The 26,829-nt window shown below is 38.5% G+C and overlaps 1 protein-coding gene across 12 annotated transcripts in view; it reads left to right on the forward strand.

Moving 5' to 3' along the window:
- The window catches only part of LOC109475554, a 154,844-nt gene that overhangs the window by 103,456 nt on the left and 24,559 nt on the right, over nucleotides 1–26,829 (forward strand). For 8 of the 12 annotated variants that reach the window (XM_019776214.1, XM_019776211.1, XM_019776212.1 and 5 more), the window contains one exon: nucleotides 25,590–25,681. In XM_019776214.1, coding sequence (XP_019631773.1) covers nucleotides 25,636–25,681 — 46 coding nt within the window. In that variant the 5' untranslated portion in view covers nucleotides 25,590–25,635. Of the gene's footprint in view, nucleotides 1–14,423; nucleotides 14,542–18,539; nucleotides 18,660–22,288; nucleotides 22,378–25,589; nucleotides 25,682–26,829 lie in introns of those variants that run through there. The other 4 variants (XM_019776220.1, XM_019776221.1, XM_019776210.1 and 1 more) reach the window with 4 other exon arrangements.

Genomic DNA, 26,829 nt, shown 5'->3' on the forward strand with positions numbered 1-26,829 from the left:
CCCCCAACAGTAACATATCAGGCCTCAGAACCCCAACACATAAATTGGCTTTTGTATTCCCCAACTTTGGAGCTCCCTACTGTACTGTGTGGTCCTGTGGAGGGATTACTTGTCACTAAATCGCCACTATGATGACATGCTTTTCACCATTTAGAAATGATGTGGTGGTGAAAAATGCCTTCTAATTTCCACGGGTAACAAAACTGTCACCAAAGAGAGCTAGTTTATGACATACATCTCCAAATTTATGTTAAGGATTTATTTTATTTGTGCCATTTGTTAGTAACATCAGTTGGGTGACATAAATACATGATTTGTGGCTTGCAGCACCCGTATTTGGGGAGATATTTACAAACCCAGGCCAAGGTGTGCCTCTAGTTTATAGCAGGAATATAAAACAAGGATTAGCATTTTGGTGGAAGCATTCAAACTGTGTTAGTCAAGGTTGTAAAGGGAGAAGCTGTGCTGGTGCCGATACAGCCCCCTGTGTGCTATAAGGCACTCGTGTTAAGGCACCTGTTCAGCAGAGTCTGCACCTTCTGTGTAAGTCAAGTGCAGTTACAGTAATCCTCACGATCTAGATCTGTATCAGAATCTGTATCTGTATGATATATCAACTGGTATAACTGTCCTTCAGAGTAACACACCAGTTTTATGGGCACGTGGTGGCTGCTGATAATATCCAACAACTTGTGACACCTAGGCCCTGCATATCGAAGTCCTTTTGGTAATATTTGAATAAAAATACTAGTATAGCTCAAACACACATAGAGGGAAAGTTTGCCTCCTTGGAAGAGACAAATATGTAGTAATTTATGGCTATGTAATAATTTATTGCTGTGAATTTCAACGATATCTTAATGTGCTGTGAGCAAAGTGATCTGTTGTCATGCAGAATGATAAAGTCTAGAGGTGTGGGTAGTGTAGACTTTGTAGTGAATCTCTTTCTACCCCATCCATTCTGCAACTGTGGTAAGTCTTGGCCATATCCTCAAAGGATGATCAGTACAATTCATAAGGTGTCAAAATTGAAAGAGGCAATGAAACATCCCCACGGTTTGACATTTTCCATAGGTTCAGAAATCTAATCAATCTGTATAAAGGTGCCAAAAAAAGCTGATTTAGTTGGTGTTGGGTTTAATAACAGCAGAACAGATTAAGCCAAGCCAAGCCAATCCATTTAATTTCTGGTTTGGTTTAATTTTCAACTGAACTCGAAATTCCTTTTCTTTTTTAGAACTTTTTTTAATTGAAAATACTGATTTTTTTAGATTGAAAACACATGTTTGTACTGATAGAAAGTTGTACTTTGCAAAAGTTAAGGAAAAGTGTCAAGAAGTTTTATTCCATAGTGATTAGGGCACATCTCTTTATTACCTGTACTAAAAATCAAACTTAAATCTGCAATAGTCTTCACTTTTTTTCTACAAAATGAAGAAAAAACTACAGTGAATGGAGGTACAGGGTTAAGGGTTAGTAAATTGCCCATAATATTCAATCTGCCATTTCCTAATTGCTGTCTCCGATATGAAATTCATGGTTTAAAGAGCCAAGTGACTTCTTCACATTGGTTGTGAATAAAGCTCATTACAAGTCACGTTTAATTAAAATCTCTAGCATTAATCACAAGAGCAAAGATTAACACATCGTTTTGAGCACATTGTCTTTGGTGTCTAATTAATTCCACATGATTTATTTGAATTATGTATGGCACAGCTGTTCGTATATCATAACCTGCATTTGTTGTTTTGTTATTTATTTGTTATTTAGATTTTATGTTTTGATCAGAAACATTTGTTGATTATGAGTCTGCTGGGGTGGTTCATTTGCATCTTAAAATAGATTTATGATATGCACTGCTTATAGGATATATTGATTTGTATTATGTAGTAAAACCCTGTAAAAGATTTAGTAAAGGTTGCTTTTAGAATTACGAAAATAGTGGGACAAAATGTGGCATTTCTAAATTTAAGAAGAGTGTGGTCTATTTAAAGGAAAAGTATCCTGCTGAGAGGTAGAGCATCCTTATTGTACCACTTTCAAAACTCCATACACAACTTGTACATGTTCTAATGCACAACTCGAAAAAATTTGGGCAGCCACTTGTGACTTTTTCATATGATGAACTTCCCAAAATGTGGCACTGCATTGTATGGCTAGAATTATTGTTTCCTTTGATATATCGCAAATTGCTATCATGTAATAAGCATTTAAGAGCAAGTGAGTCATACTTGCATGATCAACAGCTTTAAGATGACTCTGGTTCACTTCCTGCCATTCTTAACATACAAAGTGTCAGGTGCTTGGAAGAGATAATACAGCAAATCCAGTCAGAAATCTTTGATTCATCACCAAAGCATGAAAAGAAAACCGTTTACGGGATGGACTCATAATAAGTAGACTTAAAATTTATTGATAGACACATCATCATCATCATAAAACTGTACATAATGTTTTATCAATAATTGGTATAATTGAAGTGAGTTTATGGTGTAGCTGACAGTGCAATGTGTGGTGCGGAGGAGATAGCGGGATTAGGGCTGATTGCTTAGTGTGGGGATCTTTATCGACAACTTAGGTGAGGTTGTTTTGTGAAGAAAGTTCTCTCCCCCATCCATCAAGGCCTGTGGAACGACAGGTAGTGCTCCAAACTTCACTTAAGTCCATTTGGGTGCTGTAGGCTTAAAGGGTGAAATATTTCTGGTCTAGGCCTGTAGCCAAGGAAATGAAATGAAAATAAAACTAGCAAGTAAGTTACACAACTCATCTGAAAGACAATGAAAAACAAGCCTGTATGTGGCAACAAAATAACAATTGGGGGAAAGTTTCCATGATCTAAGGCAAAATAGTATGCTCAGGCCAGGTAGACTGTGTGAATTTTTTTGAATATGAATAAACATTTTCCTTGGAACTTGCTTATACAAATTCATATTAACCACAACCCCACCTATGAATCTACATGTACCTAGGGTTATGAATAAAACACTTTTGACACACCTAGGTGTTTTATAACCACCTTATTACATTAATTTTGCATGAAAAAGCCTTGATTTCCGTCACAAAACATTATATGGTTTTATTTCTGCTTCATCACGGATGCATCAAGTTTCTGGCAATTTGTTGAAAGAAGTAGGTCATAACAGAAAGGATGAAAAAAAAACTATTAATCTCGCACAGTTATCTTTCTCTGATGGCATAGATGCATCTGCCATTGCATCCCCAAGTGACATATTTTATTCATATGACAGAAGCTCTGACAGCATATAAGAGGAGAGCACAATACGGCCATGATTGCCAATCATAGCAAAGGCATTTGTCATAACCCCAGGGGATCTTGTCATGGATATGTGGTACTAGACCACCAAGATATCAAAAATTCATTTTTCCACTTTATCATGAAAGACACATGGCATTAAACTAAACATATTGTTATAAAATAGAATATTAGGATATTGCTGTACTTGAGCCACCTTAATGTTTTCTTTCTCTCTTTCCAGTCCATTTGTTAGATATGAAAAAAAAGACCTTGAAGAAGTAGAAAGGAAAGGGATGGTACATGTAAGTGGCTGTTCGAGACAACTGTCATACTATATTGATCTTAAGTCCGTTACTCCTAGGTGATAACTCTTCATAGATGCTTGTAAAAATCAGTCAAGCAGGACCTTTGCACTTTTCTATCATTTCTCTTAAGTGAACCTCACTATAATTTGAAAATTCCACTTTATTCCACTTTTGTTACCTCTTTATACATGTAGCTATCCTACTACATGTAACTTGAGAAGCAATCTTTTCAAGTATCATCAGATTCTGAACTGAGCTTACAAAGACCTTCTTAGATTTGAAGAGAAAAAAATGTTATTCTGAAACCAAAGTGGAGAATCTTCTTGATTAAATGTCTAATGTATGTATGTAACTCTCTGATAAGTATGACATCATTCTATTTCAGTACACAGAAAATTAATGTCTCTTCATTAGATAGCTTTAAACAGTACTCAGAGATATTCTGGGATTAAGTGTAACATGTTGTTTGATGTATCATACCCATGTGCCTGCCAAGCTGCTGTGTTTTGCCAATGGGAGGTTACAACGCTTGATAAATACAAATATTACAGGCATTGTGTACTCTACATAAAGATATACGGAAATTATCTTGTGTCACATGACCAATTCAATAGGATTTGCAATACCAAGTCAGAGTGATGAAAATCAAGCATGACTCTACCTCAGAATGGCATTTATTTAGTTGTCAGTGCCAGGAATATAAGTACAAAATCCTTTAAAAGCAGAGTTTGATTTTCTCTCTTCAACCCTAAGCCTGGAGTCTTTTCTATGTTCCAGAATTGCTTGGAAATCTTGATCGCCCCCAGCAGCAGGAGCCCTGCTTTCGTGAAGTAACCAAATTTGTCTAGCTTCAAGCTTGTGATATGTCATTCCTTCATGCCATAATCCACACCATGCCAGAACCTGGAATAGCTTCGTTTTTTTTTTTTTCTGGAAAAGGCTAGCATATATAGAGGCTGGGGAAATGGATGCCCTCAGACTCAGAGTGCATTAAATACAGTCATACATACAGTCATTTTTAACTTGTTTAATTTTGCTCCATCACTCATTGCTATAAGCCATTAACTCTTCCTGATTTTACATACATGTGGGGTTATGCAACAAGAGCCTGTAACAGGCTTCTAGTGTTGAAAGAAAGAAAAACACCAAGGAACAAAAGAATAACAGTAAAAACCCAGTGTGTATCCTTTTATTCCTTTAGGAACAAGTAAGATATTGAGATAAGTGTGTTTAGGAAGCATCTAATGAGTTTAGAGTGGGCTAACCGGGGAGAGGGTGGGTCAGCTGACTGATGAGGCATGTTGTGAAACTGTTCCACTTGGGACAGGTACCAATATGCAAACCATAAATCATAACAAGAAAGATTATTAGCCCTGTAACGTGTATGACAGCGTCCGATGTGAGCATGAATGTCGTTTACATTTTTTGTCAGAACTTGCAACAAAAAGTCAAAAGATTTATTCAGTCATGATTCTAAAATTTGTTGCTAACATTTCTGGTAGGAAATTAGATATAACCAAGATAATTTTCTGCAATCAGCTATCTCCTGAACAAGCAGTAGTTTTCACTTTTGAATGAACATGTTTTCAGTTACTTCTACAGGCACAGACTTAGATCTATGGGGGAAAGATGCTGCCACATATATTTCCTCTGCACTTGAGTCTACCACCCTTCACAAGCTTAATTCCAATTGGTTAGAAATACAGTGGATCATGATACAGACAAATTGTTCACAGCCTCCCATTTTAAAAAATGTTTGGAAAGATTACAAACATGCTTACATTGTACACATTGGCAATACCTCATTTATGAATGAAAATATTTCAAGAATAATGGATAGCATGCGCTAAACACTAAAGCTCTTCAGGTTCATTTGCGTGTTGGCCTAGTCATATATCACTTTTCTAAACATATTCAAAAGGAGAGGTTATGTTGCATTTCTATCCATCTCACAAGAGGAGCCTTCCAAAGTCAGCTTTGAAAACTTTCAGATTCAAAGCATTTCTTTCCACATGAAAAGTACTATTTGGTATCATTTTATCTTGTGTTGTGTTGTGTTGTGTTGTGTTGTGAAAAAACATTCCTTTGTTTTCCTATATTTTGCAAATTATGACATATCCCCTGATCTGTCTACATGTATTACTCTGACAATGTTGACCTAAGTGTTCTTTCAGAGTCTAGGTTTGGAAATATCCTCTTGAAGACCCCAGCATGTCTTCAGGGGATTGATTTAAGATGTTTTTAGTTTGGGACTTAACTGCATGGACTAATGAGCATCTTCTTTTCCCCACTCTGGAAAATTTACTGCTGCACTCAAAGCATGGCAAGATTTATAGTGAGATAGTTTTGCTTATTAGTCTGCCATTAATCTTGCACTCATCCACAAAATGGAATATGGAAAATATTTGTCAAACTGACATCAGAATCTGCCCTGAAGAAAATGGCATCAGTCTGCAAATGTATTCTTTTGCAATGTCTTCATTCAAATCTTCTGAAAGTCTTCTGCAAGAAAGCATGAATTTATTACTTCTCTCTTCTATGCCTGAAAAATGATTAGGTTGGAGATACAGGGGGTTTGGGGACCCTGATGTACACCATGTATACAGCCTAGTCCTGCACATTGGATATTTTGCCCTTTCAGGATTGTTCTTTGAAGGAAATGTAACTGTAAAGTTTGCTCCAAGATTTGATTGATTTTTTGCATGTTCAAGACATACATGTAGATAGAAAGTATTCACAAACATTTAGAGGCAAATTATTCACAAAACATTCTGAATCAGACTATATGATTCCTCACAAACATGAATGAAACAAGTAGCATTGCAGCAATCAGCAAATAATAGACTGAGGCTTTTTATACAGCACAAGTTCAAATGTTCTATTTTATTCACTGTTTCCTCCATCTCATACCCCTAAATTTTGTGAGTAATTAATTGGATAAGCCAAGTTAATGAAGATATGGCTTTCATCAAATGTGTGTGGCCTTAAAGCAAGGCAACTTGTGAAATTAAATGGAAAGACAACCAGGTTGCCTTGGTCAAGGTGGTGTTTCAACAAGCCCATGCTGGAAATGTCACCATTTCTGAGCTCATTACACTTTGGCAAAAATTGAAATTCTGCTCACTGTAGGGAGTTTACTCTGCTTAAATGTAAAACTAGCTTGATTAAATAAGAGGAGCTTGCATGGATAGTTTTGATGTGTCATCCTGAACCAATCCTAATCCTCATCATCACAGGGCTACTATTTTTTTTAGACTGGCTTCCAAAAATAAAAGTCTTGAAATAAAAAAAAAGTTTTAGAATTTGAAGAAATTAGAAAAGAAATTTGTTCTTTTGAAGTGTTGGTTGAGTTGACTGAGTTTTGGTACTCTGTTAAAGTATAAATTAATTTTTTCAGCCAGAGCAGTCATTGAATATAAAATAAATAACAAATGCAGACACTTTAGGTCTAAAAGCCACTCAGTGTACCATGCACCACCTGGTAAGCTTTTATTTCTCCCTCTTTTCCATTTTCCTAAGATAAAGTTGAGCCTGGAGGATATTGCAAAAGAGCCCTAAAGGACTCTAGCATTCATACATGTGATTATAAAAAGGTGTGGTAATCCACACCATGGTTCCAGTCCAATGCTGACAACCACAAGCCCTGTATTCTAAATGTCAGTCTCAGCAGGAGACATCTTGTGTGGAGCATGATGGCTGTATGGGTGGATTCCCTCGTTCCTGTGACATCCCGCATGCCATCTCAATGTCACCCTCCTGTCCAGGAATGAAGGCAGTGAAAGAGACTGAATGGCAAAGGGAATGGAGGGATTGAAGGAGCAAAGTAAGACTAGACTGAAAAGTTCCCACAGAAGGACCAGTGAAGAAAGAAAAACACCAAGAATATGGTAAAATATCTCAATGAAGAACAAGATCTGACAGAGTTCAATGTACTTTTAGAAAAAAAAAGAGATAACAACTTTTGTAGTTTGTTTTCCTTTTGAAATTTCTGCTCTGGTGTTCCCCATTGAAGGATATACGATTTCTTAGAGTGCTGTCATGTTTTTGTATGATTTGGCAAGTGTGTAAGAGAGCTGCTGCGTCCTTAGAACTAACCTCATTACCTACTGCCAGGGCTCTTCAAGGCTCCTTGTCAAAAGCAGATGTCTTCATCCCTGACCCTTTTAGAAGGAATGAAACATGAATGGCTGAATGGACTGAATAGGCGTATCTTTCAGCCGAAGCATTAGTTTATCTCTTTGATACATTCAAAGGCGAAAATAAATTATCTGTCTGGTTTTAAAAATAACAAGCTAAAGTACAGAAAAGTAAACTATGACATCCAAGTAGTTTTGACATTTCTGGTATCTAAAGAAAAATTGAATTTAACTCTGGTTAAAACTCAAAGTCAGATTATGTAGTTCTTTGTGAAGTGTCATACAATTGTTATGAAAAGGGGAAATTGTTATGATACAGGGTCAATAGTATAGATGAGTGTATCATTACATATTTTTGGATTAGATAGAACTTAAAGCAGAATCCCCTCCTAAAGTAAACTCTCAGTATGGTTGAACCAAACTGTAGTAAGACTACTATATGATAACTGCTTTTAACTAATCACCAAAAAGGCTTGACAAAATATTTGAACCAGGTGAAAACTTGCAGTGGCCTAATGATGCCATGGTAGGTCATAAGGTGAGCACTGAAGTTCACTGGTTAATGATGTAACTTCTAAAGCATCCACAGTGGGGAGTATCCCTCATCACCAGAGTGGAAAGTATGGAGACGTAGAGAAATGGTGGAATTGATTGGTGTTGAGACTCCTGACGAATAGCAGGAGTGAGCACAACATTGGATTACATTCAAATCTGATGATCAAGCAGTGCAGGGAGAGCTCTGTAGATGCACTTGAATAAACAACGACAAACCTGAATGCTTCGGTGGGTTCCGCTCATCACAGCACTTACTTCAGCACCATGGACATGTAGAAGGGTTTGTGTGTGTGTGCCAATAATCCTGGAAAATCGAGGGGAAAAGGCAGGTAATCAGCAGGAAATGGAATGACTTACCTTTCTGAGGTAAGTCTATTTGTGAGGGGGGTGCCTTATATCTGGTGATTCTTCAGAATAAAGCAGGTAATTATACACATACTGTAGATTTTCCTTTATTCCATCACGTTTTGTAAGATCTAATTGAAATGAATAAGCTGAAAAGTGTAATCTATCAGTAATGATTCCAGGTCATTCATAGTGATGATAACATAGCTGACCTGTCTCAAGTGTTAATGCTTTACCAGCAACTACAAGTTGTCCTATGGGAACACACTAGCAAACTGAATAAAAGACCTACCTAGTATACGGCACTATAACACAAACAATTTATTCATATAGTTATCATTTTTGTCCCCTCAAGGAAAATGAATCCCAACACCAAATCCTTGTCTTTGCCATCGCTTTTGCCCTTAAAGCCAGTCTGGCATTTTTGGCAATCACAGTATTATTCCAACAGTATCATTACTTGGTTGATTCACAAAAGATTAGTTGAATTATCAAATTTCTTTTTGTGCCACATCAAACATGCAGCTTACTTGACATAGGCCATGCAGGGATGTGATGTCATTTCAATTTTGGCACGGCTTCTAATGACTTGTCTCTATCTTACCCTTGAGGTTGCATTGTTTCCAGCTCCAGTCAAGTTAGATTCTGAGCCTTTTTGATCAAAGGTGTCATTGAGAGATGGTGGCACTGCCAAGGGAGAATTGAGTGTGTGATTCAGCAGTCTAAAGGCCACCAAGTCCCATAATGGTATTGAGCACTACTGTTAGCTTGTTTTATGAGCTGTTCTGTGCCCCAAGATTGTGCACATATCTTGCATTGTGTCACATGTCGGTAGGCATGACCAGAAAAGTGACCAACAATATAGAGTCAGCTGAAATGGGCTGGAGAGAGGGAAACGTTTTGTACCCCTGCCATAAATTGGAGTCACTGACCTAAATCATGAACAAAGGCTGCCAAATTTAATCCCATCTCCCTGGGTGAAAATGTTGAGGAAAAGTTATACCGTCTTTTGTCTGCCCTGTCGATACGTGTAATGGCAAATGTTAAGTTGTCAAATCCACAATACTTTTAAAAAGACATACTGCATGGGTAATTGGCATAGTATAGGATGGAGTAAATCTGAAAGTGGACAATTTCATTCCAGGCTCTTAGGTCACTGATGCAGTCATAAAGAAAAGTATGAAAGCCAACGTGGAGGTAGCCAAAAGTTGTTCAAAAATATGGAAAGCATCACATTTGATTGTTGTTTATCAAGAAACTTCAGTACATCATTAAGTCATAGCATATTCATAGTCATTGAGTATTGTGTATTTTTCTTTGAAAATTCCAGGCAGCATGTAGAACCATCCCAACTGGAATTTGTAAGCAGTAGTCCTAGTGACAAACCAAGCAAACAACTAACTATTACAAACATTACCATCTCTTTGAAGATGATGAATGTGGCATGTTTTCCATAATAATGAATTGTTATTTTGATGAATGATAATATTTTTCTTGTTTGAATTAGAAAAGTTTTCATATTGGGTGACCTGTTTTAAAAAGAATAACCATTTTTCAGCATGAAGCAGACCTACAAACGAATTGGAGATGTCAGCCTATTGGTTTTAATGAATCGATGTAGAGACCTTTATATGGCCTTGCTGTTGCTGCTGTGACTAATCCTCAGAAAGGTTAGGTTTGTCAAATCAATGCCTTTGTCAGCAGCAACGACCTGCATTTCCACACTTCTGGGCTATTCCATTTTAAAAGGTCTTGAAGGCAATAAAAAAAAATTCTAAAATAATGGTCAGGAGGGTTCAACAAAAATTTCTCACAATGAAGGGAGGATTGGAGGGATGAGAAAATTTCAATTAATGCCCCCTAGATGTTCTAAATATATCTATATATACATGTGTATATTTATGATAATAGTTTCTACAAAAACTACATACCCCACACCAGTGTTCATCAGTCTGCCCTGGAAATATAGTGCTCCTTCTACTTTAAACCTACCACTGATCAGAACCTGATAGTGAATTCCTTTTTTAACAGCAAAGTTGAATAATTCAATCTAAATAACAAGTCAAGACCATATAACTAAGATGTAAGAGTTAGGTGACAAGATAAATGTTGATTGTAGTTGAGTCTGTATGCTAACTAACATACCTACAAATTTATCAGACTTGATGAAGACTTTGTACTGTCTGTGTCTTGTTCTCAGAAGGATAGTGTGTTTTAGTGCTGACATAAGTTTGTAAATGGTGCTTTGTGCATGCAGGAACCAAGTAGCTGAAGTGACCCAGCCTGCAGTATGTCTATGTTTGCAGTTCCCAGTGCCTTCATCTGTCTCCTTCCACGTGGTCTTTTCTTTTCCTATCCTGTGATTGCTTTGACAAGTTAAACTGCCATATGCCAATGTTAATACTCACCATCAGATATGCCAACTCCCATGGAACTTCCCTCTATAACTCTCTTAGCCTTCGGGCTACGATCTGTCAGAATCATTATGGCAGCCCTGAAAAATGCATGCCCTCTTTTGTCAACAGGTGTCATGGTTTGCTCTTGAAGAAAGAGCCGTGAAAAAAATTCAATTAAAAAGCGACGTGTCATCAAATTTACCACCACAGATGCAATGCAAGATTCTTGGAAATTTGTGTCATATTGGTGACATTATGCTGTGGTTTTATAAAGGGAAGATGGTATCTCAGCATATTGAAGCGCAGGACTAATATTTCATGAAATAGGGGGAGAGATAATGTTGTCAAAGCCACTGTATAATGCAGGGACATTTGTAATGCATGCGCTTATAAGGAATGCTGCAATCAGTTTATAACCCTGTCAGCCTCATCCAAAAGGGACACTTGGTACATTATCATGTCAACCAATCCATGTAATTCCAATTAATACAATAGAGGACAACACCAATTTGGTTACTTGTTTCACAATGTCTTTTTCAGGAAAATGATTAATAAAGAAAAAGGAAGGAAAAAAGAATAAACAGGGTCTAATGTAGGAGACAATTTATGAAAAGGGGTTTTCCAAACAAAATTGCATTGAGATTTAAGTAATTTTGCAAAATATTAATTTCAACTTTTGTAATCTATGGCCCCTTTTGCTTTGGCATTTGCTTTATTGTTTAAAAAATGTGTTGACATATCTCAACAATTTCATTCAACACATATCAAGAAACAGGCACACATCATTTACTTTTTTATTCAAATACATGTATGTTGTGTTGTGTTAGATTTGACTCATCAGTCAGACTTCTTCTACCCAAGAGCCATGTATTTTCACTAGTTCAGCCCGCAGGTCTTCAGTATGCCATGTATGAGGCTTTTCCTGACTTGTACGCCCTTGCAGGGATTGGGACTGTTGACTCAGTATTGGTGAGGATTTTCAATTGAGCTGGAGCATTCATTCCTTATCACTGCATAATGTGGCATTGATGATGGGTTGATGCTGATGATCATGGCCCTAATGCTGATCCCCGCTCCGTGAATGGTGGCTCATGGATCATTCTGTGCCAGGGGAACTGTCCAAGCATTTCTGTTTCATGCCTATCTGTCTTGTCTTGCTCATCTTCTGTAGGAATCTGACGTGTGTGTCTTTGATGTGTGGGGCTGAGCGTCCCCTGGGAGTCACACTGTGGACATCCTTCCTTAGCGAAATGCGTCCAGACAAACGGCGCATCTTTCTTTTCTTGCTCTGGTTAATCCATGCCATTAATATTTCTACGCTTTGCTGCAAATCGAAGGACAGTAAATCCATCAATGGCTTTGGAAATGCTGTGTTCATTGATGACATGTGCTTTATATATATGAATAGTGCTCCAATAAGAAAACACTTTAACAAATGGAAACCATTATGGACCATCAGGATGGATTACTGCATCACTGTCAGTAGTTTTTATGTAACCCTTGTTCTATGACTGGTAGATTCTCCTTCCATGGAGCTTGTTTTACTGGATCTGTTTATTTGTGAACAGTATAACTTAAATGATACTCTTGATATCATCTGTATTTGGGAAGGCCTTGACTGAAGGGAGTGATTTGATTTAAGAAAACTTCTTCTTAAGATTATTGATAAGATTGGATCCAGGAATGCTTTAATGGATTTTAGCTTTAGTCCTGTCAGTGAATGGTAATAAAATGTGAGCGGAAAATGTAGCAAAAGTAGCTCGGGTGACTCTCAGAAATGAGAAGATGGTATTGACTGGAAGCAGTCTTGGAGCACAGGTGTTTCAATTGACAGCATGTGATGGTGGGCTAGTGCAATGAAGGTAATTGTTTCTCAGACTAAATATCAATCCAAGATGAAGAACTGGGAGTCTCAGAGCTACATATGTAAGCATCAAGGTACTGTTGATGGTTATAAAATCTGTACATGCTATAAAAATGCAAACAGTTTCCTTCAGTTTTGGCAGGGATTTCAGCACCATAACTGTTTTTTTTAATGTTAAGTAATTACTCACTACAGTTCTACCCAAATACTGAATTATATATTAACATCCAGAGATTCTTACGTACATCCAAACATGTTGACAACATATTTGATAAGTGACGATTAGTATGGGCCAACCAAATTGGGACTGCCATTGCCTCACATTTGGACTGTCATTGCATATGTGTAGTTTAGTTTGATGGCCTTTTTATGACCAAATTGAGGTATTTTATTTGCATGCCTCCTGTAACCAATGTGCACAGATGTTACAAAATGGGATGTTTGTGTATGCACATGGGCAGGACTTATTCAGTTTGTTGTAACTTAAAACCGGGCATGTGTGAAGTTTCTTTTTCTACGTGATAAATCAAATTAAAAATCTTATAGTTTTTAAATACCTTTGGTGCAATTTATTGTCCCCTCCTTTCAGTTTTACATAGACCAAAGTAAGGTGAACATTTCTGAGAAATTGTAGCCTTGTATGTATGGGAGTAAAACAAAAGAAGAGATAAAGGTAAGCAATGTAGTCCACTATGAATGAAACACAAACAGTACCCCTGGTAGCTGCTACTGTGAGAAGGAGAAAGTGAACTTTTCCCAGATTCACAAAAATCCATTAAAACTACAGTAATCAAGAATTAATTTTAAGTATTTGCATATATTTCTTTGTCAGACGTGGTTACAATGAACAAGGAATATGTTTTTTCTAGCTTTCATGTACTGAAAAATGATACAATTGCAGGAAGGTAAAATAGATCTGTGCTGTTGTTTTAAGTTGTACTGTATGTTGCAGTATATAGACCTACATTTGTACTTCAGAATCTGTCATGTCACCTATTTCACTTTCCCAGCAACTACAGGTGTTCAAGATACATACATGTACTTCGATGGGAAGACCAGAGACCATACAATAGAATTGACAAGGCACAAATCAACCCATCAAAATGCCTGTGTTCAGTTTTGGTGCTTAGGGAGAGAAGTTATGATCACTTTTACAAGCTCTTCAACTGGCAAGTAAGGCATTAGGGACGTTTCAGCCTCTCATAAAATTTATGTATGCTGATTTGCATGCTATAGAACTATGAATAATTATACCAGGGAGATGCGGGTAGTCCTTTCTCCTGTTGTTAGGGACTGGATTAAACTGGTATCTGTCCTTGGTGCTGATTGGACCAGTATTTCATTATCAGGTGCTCCTGCTGTCTTTTTTGCTGATTGGTTGCTCCAGACTCTGTCCTTGGTTCTTTGTATTAGTATGGATGATACCAGATGTCAAAAAAGGATCACTCTCATGGGCACAGTGTTGGTAAAGGAAGAAACCTGCTGGCTCTGTGTGGAAACCATGGTGCTAGTTCATCCATGCAGTTTGCTTCAAACTGCCAGGTGGCACTGCTGTATGGTTGAAACCAACCTTGCTATGGGGGACAAAGGAACAGGTAAAATTGTACACTCAGAAGATGATGGTGTTGACTGTGGAATCCGGCCAGTTCGCCCACACAGAGGTTTTATGAGGTAGCTTTAAATGGTACTTACAACTTTACAGAGCCATGATAGCCTAACTGTGTGATAGGGTGGTGAGTCATTTGGCTGTAGCAATGTGTGTTTTTGTATGGGGGAGGGTGTATACAAAACAAACCATATCGCATCCAATCAGCTATCTAGTCTGTCTCACTGCATGTTCCTTTATCACAAAAGAACAGCTGATATCTTTATCCAAGCCCAAACGTTATTACTTTGTGTGTTTTGGAGATAACACTAGTCTACTTATGTGTGACACCAAGGGGGTTATCATACTCTTTTCTTACCAGTTCAAATTAGCTGTTCCAGCTGTGATAGCTTTAATTTCTCTGACAATTTATTCTCTGTGTGTCGTACTATGAACCACATGGGAATGTCAATTTCACTAATTAGGATACGATGGCATCATTTCTTACAGATGGATTTCCTTCTACTAGGGGCAAAATATATTAGATATCAAAAAAGTTGTCATTCTTTCTTTGATATTTTATTAGTTTATGCATATAGGTGAAGGGGAAAAAGAGAAGAATGCCTTGTGAAGAAATGTTTTTGAGTTATATATTTGCTTTGAGCCAGTTAAAAAAAAAGTGATATACATTCCATGTTAATTGATATCGCTTCAAAGCAGAATTCACACAATACTTGAACCATTATACAATAATTTGGAAAAGACCTTTAAAAGTAACAGAAGAAAAAGAAAGGTCCCAAGCCCATGTCATCTTTGTGAGCATAACACTGTTTGTAGTCTCCCTCTGAGCAGCGGAACCGTGACAGTCGTAAATTTCTACATTCCTGTCATGGATTAAGGCCAGATGGTGAAGTCACCAGGGTGAAGGTCACAGTGACATTGGGATTAGATGCTTTCAGCACCATTAAGTGTGCCCTGCGTGATATCGTACATTATGTCAGCTTCTGCAGTTGCCAGACTAAAGAAAGGGTTGAACTTGTGACTTGCACATCTTTGTGAGAAATGTTGACATCCTTAAATGTCACAAAGAGTCAGAAGCAAACGTATTCTGTTGGGGGCGGTAAAACTTTTACTGTTGATGGGCTGTGAGGAAGAAAAAGTGAGGCAGGGTTTTGTAATAGGTTTTCTAAGACACAAGCACTGAAGAGGGTAGCAATGACAAGGGTAGATGAAAATGAATATATTGGGTTTTTCTGATGATTATGCAGGTGTGCAGGATTTTAGACAGTTATGGAACACACATATTAAAGCTGAATGTTGTGCAAATTTCCTGGATTAATTAAACGGGAAAGAGCTTAAATGTTAAAAGCAATAAAACAGGCTCCACTTGAACTCCAATGCCATGAAAGAGAGCTTTGCAAAGGGGTCCTACATGTAGCATTGACAAAAGCAAAGACCAAATGAAATAAGATAGTGGAATTTCCAAATGAAATGGAAGCATGTTTTGAGTAACCCCAGGGAAAGGAGTGGAATTAACGTTGAATCTTCTGGTAAGTTTTGCTGTATGAAAGCATCCTCTGCTGACTTATGATACCAATAAACATGAAGTAAATGGACCGACTCACAGCAGCAAGGTTAACAGTCCTTGTCCCTTATGTCATTCTATTGAAATCCTTGATAAAATCCGGAATAGCTGTCAGCCTGAAATCCGACAATTGATGAAAATTGCAGGCTTTTCATTCACCTGACAACACTTAACACCACTAGAATTATTCCCACATTTATTTCCTCCCACAGGATTACTTAAGAGATTAAGGAAATGGGAGTTTAAGTAGTGAAATTGAGGCAAAAATACGGGTCAGACACATTTCCGTGTGAAAAATGTGGTTCGGAAAGCTGTAACGTCATGGGAGCATGTCCCCTGATAGTTACACTTCCAGCAGAAATGTCATAAAGGGGTATAAAACTTTTTATTGTTGGCAATCCATACGAAACATAGTGAGTGTTAGGTAGACTCTCAGTATTTTTTATATCTTTTTATATTTCTTACGTGTACTGAGAATTGTAGATTTCAATGTCATGGTGATTTTATTTTTCATTTCTTTGATAACATTGAATGAATATCAAATTAAAGCACAACTTTTGGCACAAGGTAAGGCCTTTTAAATGTTATTCAACAAAGTAATCAGTTGGAGATTCATTGAAAACTTTCCTAGTAAACCCTGGTCACCTCTGAAAGTTTTGGAACAGCCATGTTTTCTCTCACCCTGGCAGCTTTGCCCCCGACCCCCATTTAAAATGGATTGGAGATGGTTTTTATGACTCAAACTTGACATAAAATGGTCCCCTGTCTGTTCTGCCTGACAGGCGACCATGTTTGATTGACCTTGAAGATGCCTTGGGTTTGTGACCTGTTCCAGTTGAGTCCATTTCTATTGCAGGTATGGTCTGGTTGGTGATGTGGTTAGGAGGCTGTACAGGACCCAAGGCACACATATCACAATGTCACAAGGCACACGTATCATTCAGTACACATCCAGTTTTGTGGTTTAAGAATTGTAGCTGATGAATTTTGCCAAGGCATGCATTCTTTGATGTATACTACCCAAATAACTTTGAAAAAAGCCTATTACAAAATGGAAAATATGGGGACATAGCAGAAAAAAAGCTTATAGCCATTTAAACGTATTTGCAGCAAAAGTGAATGGAAGGATTACTGTCCAGCCTTGTTTTCTCCTCAGTCTAATACATCCAGGTATGAAAGATTTATTTTCAGTACGTCTGCTTGTGTTCTCACTTCTGTTTCCATAGTTATTGCCACATGCTCTAGCTCTAGGCATGTCTGGGGCACTGACAGGAAGTAAAGTGAAAGGTACCAGAAAAGGGTATCTCATTTCCTGTATCCAATTTTCTGCTACATGCATATCTTGTGCCTTATAGGAGTCAGTAGAAAAATGTATACTATTAGACAGAGCCAGAAATTAAACTTTACAGAGGTATGAGTTCCTGGAACATGCACAATTGTGTTACAATAACCTTGTGTTCTACACAAATAAAGATACTCCAGGGGACAAGACAGATTTTATCCAAATGTGTGCACTGAATGTCATAATTACCTAAGAAGGTTATGTTTTCAGAGTTGTTCGTGTGTGTGTCTGTCTGTGTGTCTGTCTGTGAGTCTGTGTGTCCATAAACACAATAACTTGAGAAGGCTTAAATGGATTGACTTGATATTTGGTAGGCGAGACCTCAAAATGATTAGATTTTGGGCCCCTTGGTGGCTTCTTATGGTACTGCAGCTAAACTTCTGGTTTTGATATCTCATGACATAGACATACTAAAATCACAAAATTTGAATGAGAGGAAGCTCTTGTCATGGGGAAGAAGTGACGTGAGTTTGGGCCCCCTTGCAACTAATATATTTCGTGGAAATTAGGATCCTATTTGCATAATTAGGGGGAGTAATCTGTAATTTGTCAGTCATAAAGGTTAACATCATTTGGCGAAGGTATGAGGTCGTGGAAGTCTAGTTACATTCTGAAATAATCACAAGGCCTTTCATTTGGGTGCTTACCTGCAATGAAAGGAATAGCATTACACTCACCCCACCCTTACGTGGAGCTGATAGAGTTATCCATCAGAAAGGTCAATATGAAAATGTATGTGTTAGGCTCTTGTCTATAAATCACACTAAATTGGTGTGACCTTATGGGGCTAATTAACAGGGAGGAACGAATATCCTCCAAATTGCTTAATTCTTTTTCATCAAAACTAAACAGGAAGTAATCCTGTCTCAGGGACAAACCTGCAGTGCAAAATTACTCGTGTCATCCAGCTTTTTCAAAAGTTCAGTGTTTCTGTAAGTATGGTCAGTGACCTCAGCAAACATCGCTGTTGAGACAAGAAAACTAAAATTGACACAGGTTGCCAGCCTCCCATGGTGTCCTGCATCTTCACAGTACTGTAGAAAGAGGCGCCAAGGTTCTTTATCAAAAGCACATTTCAGGCTTGTTCATGCAGTAAATACTGTTTGATCAAGACTGGCAATGCAGCTTCACACGGATATTGTCTCTAATGAAATGTTACTTTGGCCACAGCCCTTGGAAATAGGCACAAAGTAGGGAAACCCTGAGATGACCACTCTGGACCAAAGGCAGCTAACAGGAGAGGCTCCTAGCTGTCTGGCTGCTGATCAAGTCTTATTCCACCAACTCTGTGTGAGTGAAACTACAATGTAGGGCTTGGGCAGGAAAATCAGTGGTAGAACTCTGTTTAGCCATCTTTTATCATATTTACAATGGAATGGCAATACTGAACCGTAAGAAAGGATTAAATATTGAGGAAGCATTCAAAGTTAATATCATAATTTCATGCTAACTCTTGTAACAATAATATTTGATATTGGAAATATGATATATAATATAATAATGGAAAGGAAAAGAGTCATTTTGCTTGGACTCTCTCATGGTCACTACTTAGTCCTATGGTCATTGGGGTGAAAAATTGGTATTTGTGCCAGAACTAACTGAGCATATGGGTACTTAAAAACTGGTTGCCCATAATTACACAATAGAAAAATGTAAGGATGATAGACATGCAGTGGAAGTACATGGTTAATCACAATGTGTTAAAATGATGTCTGAGGATAGAAATGGTGTAGAAGGAATGCTATGCAAAATGGACTATTAGCCTCTAGTAGCAGTTGTATCACCAAGTAGCAATGTAACTTTGTACAAGAAAATGTAGATCAAAATTGCAGGAAGTATGAAATCCTCAACTTCCTGAATTCCCCCATGTAGACCTCTAATTCCGGCTGGCTACTGGCCAGATTCAGAGACTTTTAACCTGTTATTCTGCTTGTCAATCTTCCCCTCACCCACGTGCTGTCAACCTACTTTGTATGGACAAACAGATACTCGAACCCACAGCTTAGTCACCCAAAACAATACCAGGAATAAGCCTTACCCAGAAGTAATGAAAGCCAAGATTTTTTATTTCACCAGAGCTCTGTGCATAGATGTAAAGTTAGTCAGGTCTGACTTTGCTTATCAAGTATTTCTACTCTGCTACTGTGGTATACCAGATTATCAAGTCCATGTATAAAACACTTGTGGCAGCCAATCACCAAAGATCAAAAGGTGGCATTGCCTCCTTCATACTACTGATGTCCCTCTCTGTGCAGATTTGGTGGCATCTCAATGGCATAGCTGGCAAATTGCCAAGTTTTGTAACACACCAGTTCAGTACCTGAGTTAGCCAAGTCCAAACTGCAGTGGGAATGGGTAGACTTTGACAGATTTTGGAGGTATACAGGTGACGGGAATGGTGACCATGGGATCAACAAGCATAATTGCTGACCACTAGCAGACCATACAACTGCAAGACTCGATCATTATTGTGTTTTCACCAAACAATTTAAGATACATTATCATGAGTATAATGTCAGGTATAAAGAGTTTGGCAAAGTGCCCTAGGCTAACATTGCAAAAAGATGGCAAAAGACAAAATGAAAGTGACGTTCTCAGATTAGAGTGGAGCATGTTATAACATAAAGTTTATTTTATATAACGTTCATTAACTTTGTTGACCTCTGCTGCCCTCTGGACATGCTTACCATGCGTACCTGCCCCCACCCCATTCCTCAGAGTGAGCCGTTCCGAAGGCACTGTACTGACAACTGCTCGACCCTCACACAGAGGTCAGCCGGCTCCTGCCTGTCTGTCTACAAATGAAACGGTTTCACGCCCACCAAAGCCCCCGCCATTTATCATGATCTATTACTCTTCCGTGTGGCTCTGCAGGTTGGTGAGATGTCTGAGCTGGTGGTGCCACAGAGCCTGCCACTGTCGCCTCCACTCCCATCTTGCTGATTCAAATCATCCCCGTGTACTTTTGTAGTCCACTGATAAAGGACCTCGGGTCTCCACATTGAATTAGGAGATGGGGCATTACCATGGCAAGGCTGGCAGGGGAAAAGATTGGGCGTTTTCTGCTGTGCTATCAGGGAAAGGCATCCCTTTCTGTTGTCAATGTCAGCTACTTCTGAGAGTGGAAAATATATCTATGACCCCAATGACTTAAAAAACAGAACTTTGGAATCTTCATCAAATCTTTGAAAGCTTAATAATCAGTGATTAGTGGTATAGATTTCAATGTAGCAGAAATCGTGCACAGGATATTTAGAAAATACATGTCATGGTCAACAGTCAAGGAAATCAGTACTTGATACCATACCAAGAAACTGTTTTCTAACTTTCTCAGAACTCGTAATGGTTAGTTGTTCACTCATAACTCATTTGTAAGCTGCAAAGAGATGAAACTATGTACTTGGTTTGTTCTAGAGACAATTGTTTTAAGATAAGTGGGCAAAATTTTGCAGATCTTAGGTCCAAAATCAATTTGATAACAAAATTACAATCATGTTTTGTACATCTTGGGAAATGGAATTCTTTACATTTCGGTGGAGTTTTCTAACTCTAATGGTTGGTGTTTGGTCCCTTGTTAGTGGCCAACACCTTACAGGCACTGTCCTTGGTGCTGATTGGTTGTTTTGAGCTTTCAAAACTAAAGCATCATGAACAATTTGTTTGCATCTGTTTGTTGAATTTACTCCTAAATTCTGTATGTGCTGATTGGCTGCACTTTGTCCATGTCCACTGTTTGACTGTAGTGAACTAATTGGTTGACTGTAGTGAACTCTGTCCTTGGTGCTGAATGACTTTGTAAAGATTGTCCCTGTTCTTTTAACCTTCAGGCTGGATGTTTTCTTTGCCTGGAACTGACTAGCTTCCTTTACACGGTTTTCTTATCCTGTGTGAATTGTTGGTTTTTCCTATTTTTCTGTATTCTAGTCCTCATTTGGAAGTTAAGAACAACAGCTATAGTTTATTATTATATTTGTCTAGTATTTGTTATGAATCTAAAACTAAATTCATAATCAAGAAGCTTGATCATAGCCTGAAGGAAGACTCACAGAGCATATGATGTCATCTGCCTTCCATTGAGGTGGATTGCCCTCAGACAGTCTACAACTGCCCCTCCTCGGTGGCCTGTCTCCTGTAAAGCTCAAACTATTGGTCCCTGGCTACAGGAGCATCCCAGGGTAACATATGTCAACCACATATCGTTCTTGGAGGATGCATGCATCCATCACTCAACTGGGAGATGTCAGGGCAAAGGCCACTATTATACAGGCATCCGGGGTCCACTTTGAGTCCCCCAGGGTTCTAGCCTCTTTAAGACCTGTAGAAGCCCTTCTCTTGTAAAATGTACATAAAATCTTAGATGGATTCGTCTCAGTCAGAGTTTAGATTTCAGATTTGTCAGTCAAAAAAAAACAACAAGATTTGATGTTACTTTTTGGAGGGTTGTGGAGTGTGTAGTGGTCAGGCCCTAACCTTACCTAATGAGAAGAAAATGGCAGCATTGTCTTGAAAGATTGTTATTGTACTGTTCCATTGCATGGAAAATGTCTAACTGGCCATTTGGGACACTTAACACATCCGGCTACTGTGTGGGGGGGAGTTGTTATGACATGGAATGGTCACAGATGAGATTATGACACCCTGAATTTGCTTACTGTATTATATTTTGTACTTTTGATCTTCTTGCAGTTTTGAGATGAGATTGAGAACCACGACACTGGATTGAGTTGGCCAATTCAGAAAGTTTGTGTGCCCCAAACCCCCACCCCTGCAAGACTCTCACCAATACTAAGACCCTCCCAGGTTGACTCACTGACTCCTCAATTTGCTGCAAGCAGAAGACCAGAAAATCAGCTGAATCTATTTCTCTAAAAGGTCACTTTATTTTAGGCCTGGGTTAATTAAAAGACATTACATGCAGGCGGATGGGGCGCCTCCTGGGACATATCCGACTACTCCGGGAGAAGGTCGCTCTTCCCTAATTCTCAAAGCCCTTCTATACCTGCTGAAGGTCAGTTGTATTTTTTACCTCAAGAAAACTTTAAAGACCAGGCTCAAATGTACAGTATCTTCAAAGAACCAACATTATACAGTTAGGCTAGACCTATTAAGACTGTTGTTTGTTTTATAAATATTCAAGCTCTAAGCTGAAGTCTACAAGAGACTGATGAAATTGGAATTTTGAGATGAGGGGTTTGTATGTTAGGCCACACTCATTTGATTTATTTGTTGTTGGTATTCAGAAAGAAAATAACATGCCAAGGCATTGTGGGATAGTATTTGTTAAAGCAAACAAACATTAAGTGTGTTATTCATGCTGTTGTCTTATGAGAATGACAGTACACTTTGGAGGTATTTGTAAATTTGCCCTGTTTTTTTTATATTTTTAGCTGTGATGTGTACAATAATCAAATTTGCATAGGTGACAAGGACCGAGGAGTGCTGGTAATTGGATCTACATTTCCCTTCAGACTGATAATCTACTCTGAAATGCCTAAATGTGAAAGGTCTTCAGAAGTCACACAACACCAAACCACAAAGGTTCCAAAGTGCCAGCGGATACTACTGATGACATTGCTCACCTCACCTTTCATTCCCACTGACGCAGTGTTATATCTGGAGAAAATGGGCTGTTTTATCATGAAGGGAACTTCATTTGTCTGACATTGCGGGCTGATCAGTAATCCGTTGGTGCCAGGATGGGTCGGTGAGTTAGTGGAACGCAGCCTGACTGTCTCCAGTATGTCTCTCTCTTAATGAGCTGCTTAACACCTCCGTAAGCCCAGAAAGGTCATTTGGCAGCGAGCCGCCAGCGCAAGTCAGGCCTAAAAATGATGAGGCTTGATGGATGGGGGATGGAGGAATGGATGGCTGGTCTAAAAAACAGATTATTGTTCATTTACTTTGTAAATAGGAAGACAAAGGAGAATCAATGTACACAAACTGGACAATATGCAAATAATTTTTGTAATACACAGTACAGGTCAAGAATAGTACATTGTCATTGTGGATTGGCTTTTGGTTTCAAATGCTATGACTGCATTTACTGTTGCTATAAACACTTTGTAAATACCGATGACCAACTATAAAAAAGCACTCAGAGTTGGTCAACCTCATTAAAGTGTGAAGAAAACTTTAGAGTGACTTAGTTCTAACATTTCATCTTGGATTAATCTATTATCTAGTTTATTTGTCCCATTGACCTATTTTGCATGCATGATTTTCTTTGCAACAGGCTCCCCTAAATTGGCACTACATCTCCATTCCCCACACCCTCTCGGTACGCTTAAGACTCTTTGAAGAAGTACCTGTATCATCTAAATCCAGATCTGTGCTTAAAGTTGATTATTTGTTCCTTTGAACATATGAGCCAATCACTTCTTCCTGCAATACAGCTTGCCAACAACATTTGCCAACAACACTCGAGACATAACCTCATCACAGCAGAGTTAATAACTTACAACGTTGAGAATAGGTGCAAATCCCACTGAATCGATCTACTCTTGCCCCCTGAACAATGTCCTACAAACTGCCTGTTGAACTGCAGGCCTCAGCTCATCGCTATTAGTCACTTGTGTCTGCTGTTGGCAAGATGTCACCGCACAAGGTCACTGCCGCTGACCCCGAGATGAATCATTTCTGGCCCATCGCTTTCTTCCTCATGTTGGGAGGAAAAGATAGGATCGAACGACATTCCAACATTTTGCAGTGTCTTGTGTGAGTTTTGAAAAACAAACAAACAAACAAAGCAATGGAGGGTTAGGGTGATATTAGACTACTGGAATTTTGCTATGGATCATAAGTTTTGTTCAAGGAAAGGTTACGGACAGAGCACATACATGTACGTGTATGATGCTTGAAGGACAAGATGCCAGTCTTAGGCTTCACGCTTGCTCTGTTGTCTAACTAATTGACCATTGCCATTCCTTGTGACATTTGTGGGGGACGTGTAAGTAGTCATTGAAAGAAAAATGACATTTTGGGCTCCAGTGTATATAAAACCTACGATTTATGGTTAATGAGGTATTGCAGCATGAAACCAAACTCTCCATCCAAACTGATATATCAGTAACATGTTCCACTTTATTTGGGAACTCCATTTGCTTTTTTGCCCTTTTTTTGCTATTTCCTGTCTGTTAGAAACCTTTTGCAAAACTCTTCTTTTGACTTTGTCACTTGGACATCTCACTCACTCACCATCCTGTGTAATGTCTGTTGGTCCTCATCCTCTGATTCTTGATTTACCATTTGTCAAAGTATTAAAGTACAGAGGTCCTGACTGACCATCAAGTTAATGATTGCTGATATAAGAACATCTCATCTAAGATATACCTTTTGCAGAATCCCATGTTTCTGTTCCAGGATGGCCATAGGCTCCAGTCTGCTTCCCCCATTAATTTCTTTCTGAAAGGTCACTGAAATCTGACCTCTGTGGCTCCATGGTGTCTCCAGAGAGATAACCCATCATCAGCTCTCTTTGTCTCTCCACCGCTGTTACTTCATCATCAAGTCCAGTTGACTTTTGCTGAGATAACTTCATCAACTGTTGTCCCCTGGCATCCAGCACACACAGATGCCGTACATTCTCCAGATGCAGATCAACATATTAAAACATTCTTAAGAACTAAGCGCGAGTTCCATGAAACTTAATAGGTTTAACAGAACTTGGGCTCAAAATAAAAGTTTTAACAATTGAAGAAAACTTGATTCTTGATTGGAAAAATAATTTCTTAACTTACCCTTACAGTGCTTGCTGGTCACTGCTGCATTCAGAAGTTATAACAAGAGAGAATAAATGTCCAGTTTTCTAGCAACTAACACCATCAGCTAAAGTCCAAAGAATTAGATTTATGATAAGAACAATGGTAATAAACTATTATCAAGCTATTTTCTCTACTTTGGTACTGTCTGCCCTTCCCCCCTCCCTCCTTTAGGGATAGACCAGAAAGAACTATGGGAGATAAGTTTGAAAATGGGAAATTTTGCACCTGGTGGTAAGGGAAAAAGACCTGCATTACACATAGACATGCAAAAGGCAAAATGACAAAAGGAAAACTTTTGTTCACTGGAAAGAATTATGCAAAAACATATCTATCCCTCCCTAAGATTATTTCTGGTTTGTCCCTTAACCCTTTATAATTTTTCCCTGCAACTTCATCATTGTGGCAGTCTGACCTTTCTTCAGCCACCAATCATTTCCAATTTGTTTTCTGTCACCATTAGGCTGAAGTGGTGATCCTGATGATGGGCTGCAGAAACAGATGTACACATGATGACCTCCACATTGCCACGATGTCATCACAAATGGCTTCCAGGTCAGATTGCGTCAGGGAGATATCAGCGGGATTCCTTCTTCTTTTCTTGGGGCATTTGATCTGTGCCATTGACTTGTGTCTTCAGAAGGACAAAAGGCACGACCATATTTATGAGACAAATGAATTAAGATCTCACCAAGATGGTTGACCCAAGTGTCTGATAGTGAGGGATGGCTACAAGGTCATTTGAGTTGACCTCCATCGCTCAATGATTCAATCTTCCCGGTCTTTTTGTAAGGCGTGGACTAGTCCACTATGTAAAGGGACTCCTACTATCTGTTCTGCTTTGGATTCCTTGCATAATTATCTTCTACCCCAAGTCATATACTGGAGAATTGGTCAAATTATTGTTGGGTTTTGAAAAAAAACTACATTTGAAGAAAGCAGTAATTTTAAGAAATCTCAATAACATAGAACTTTTTTTAATTTTTATTTTCCTATTTTGGCAAAACTCCATGTAAAGTACTATAACATTACAGCATACAAAGTGACTCTGTAAGTAATTGATATCATCATCAAAGGTACCATATAACAAACTATGCTGGATAGATATCAGAAATGGATTAAGGTCACCCACTGTTTATGTCAAAACCATGGGAAGGTCATGTCCTAGATAGACCTAAGGAAGTTTTGGACTGACCTTGGTTCCTCCTGTGTCCCAGCTGCCTGTAATGTGCTATGTGTAATTACACATTGTGATGCTCCATTCTAACATTCCTTGGTCGTCCACCGATGTGAGATTGGATGGCCATACAGGAGAAATATGAGCAAATACAGACGTATTGATTGTGAAAAATGTGGTCCCTGTTGACAAGAAAATGGATTGCCGGCATCACTTCTAAAGGCTTATTCCATCCAGAGGGGTGTGTAGACAAGTGCATTAATTAAATGGCAGGCATCTTGTTCTTGAAGGTCATGAAAGTAACATCATCTATCAAGATGGTGGATTACCAGTGCCATTCTGTATTGCCTGGGGACCCCTGGGTATTGATCCAAACTAAAGAGGTATTTGTCATAATCCAAGCAGTATGACAAACTGTTGGACTGTAAGGGTATCGAACAACAGCTAGTCTGCTACAGTTGGAAGTTATTGGAAAACTGTCAACAGCAATATGACAGTGTTTTACTGGACTTGGGTGGTATGGATT

Source organism: Branchiostoma belcheri, unplaced genomic scaffold (assembly GCF_001625305.1).
Source record: "Branchiostoma belcheri isolate BF01 breed outbred unplaced genomic scaffold, Haploidv18h27 scaffold34, whole genome shotgun sequence".
Classification (NCBI taxonomy): domain Eukaryota; kingdom Metazoa; phylum Chordata; class Leptocardii; order Amphioxiformes; family Branchiostomatidae; genus Branchiostoma; species Branchiostoma belcheri.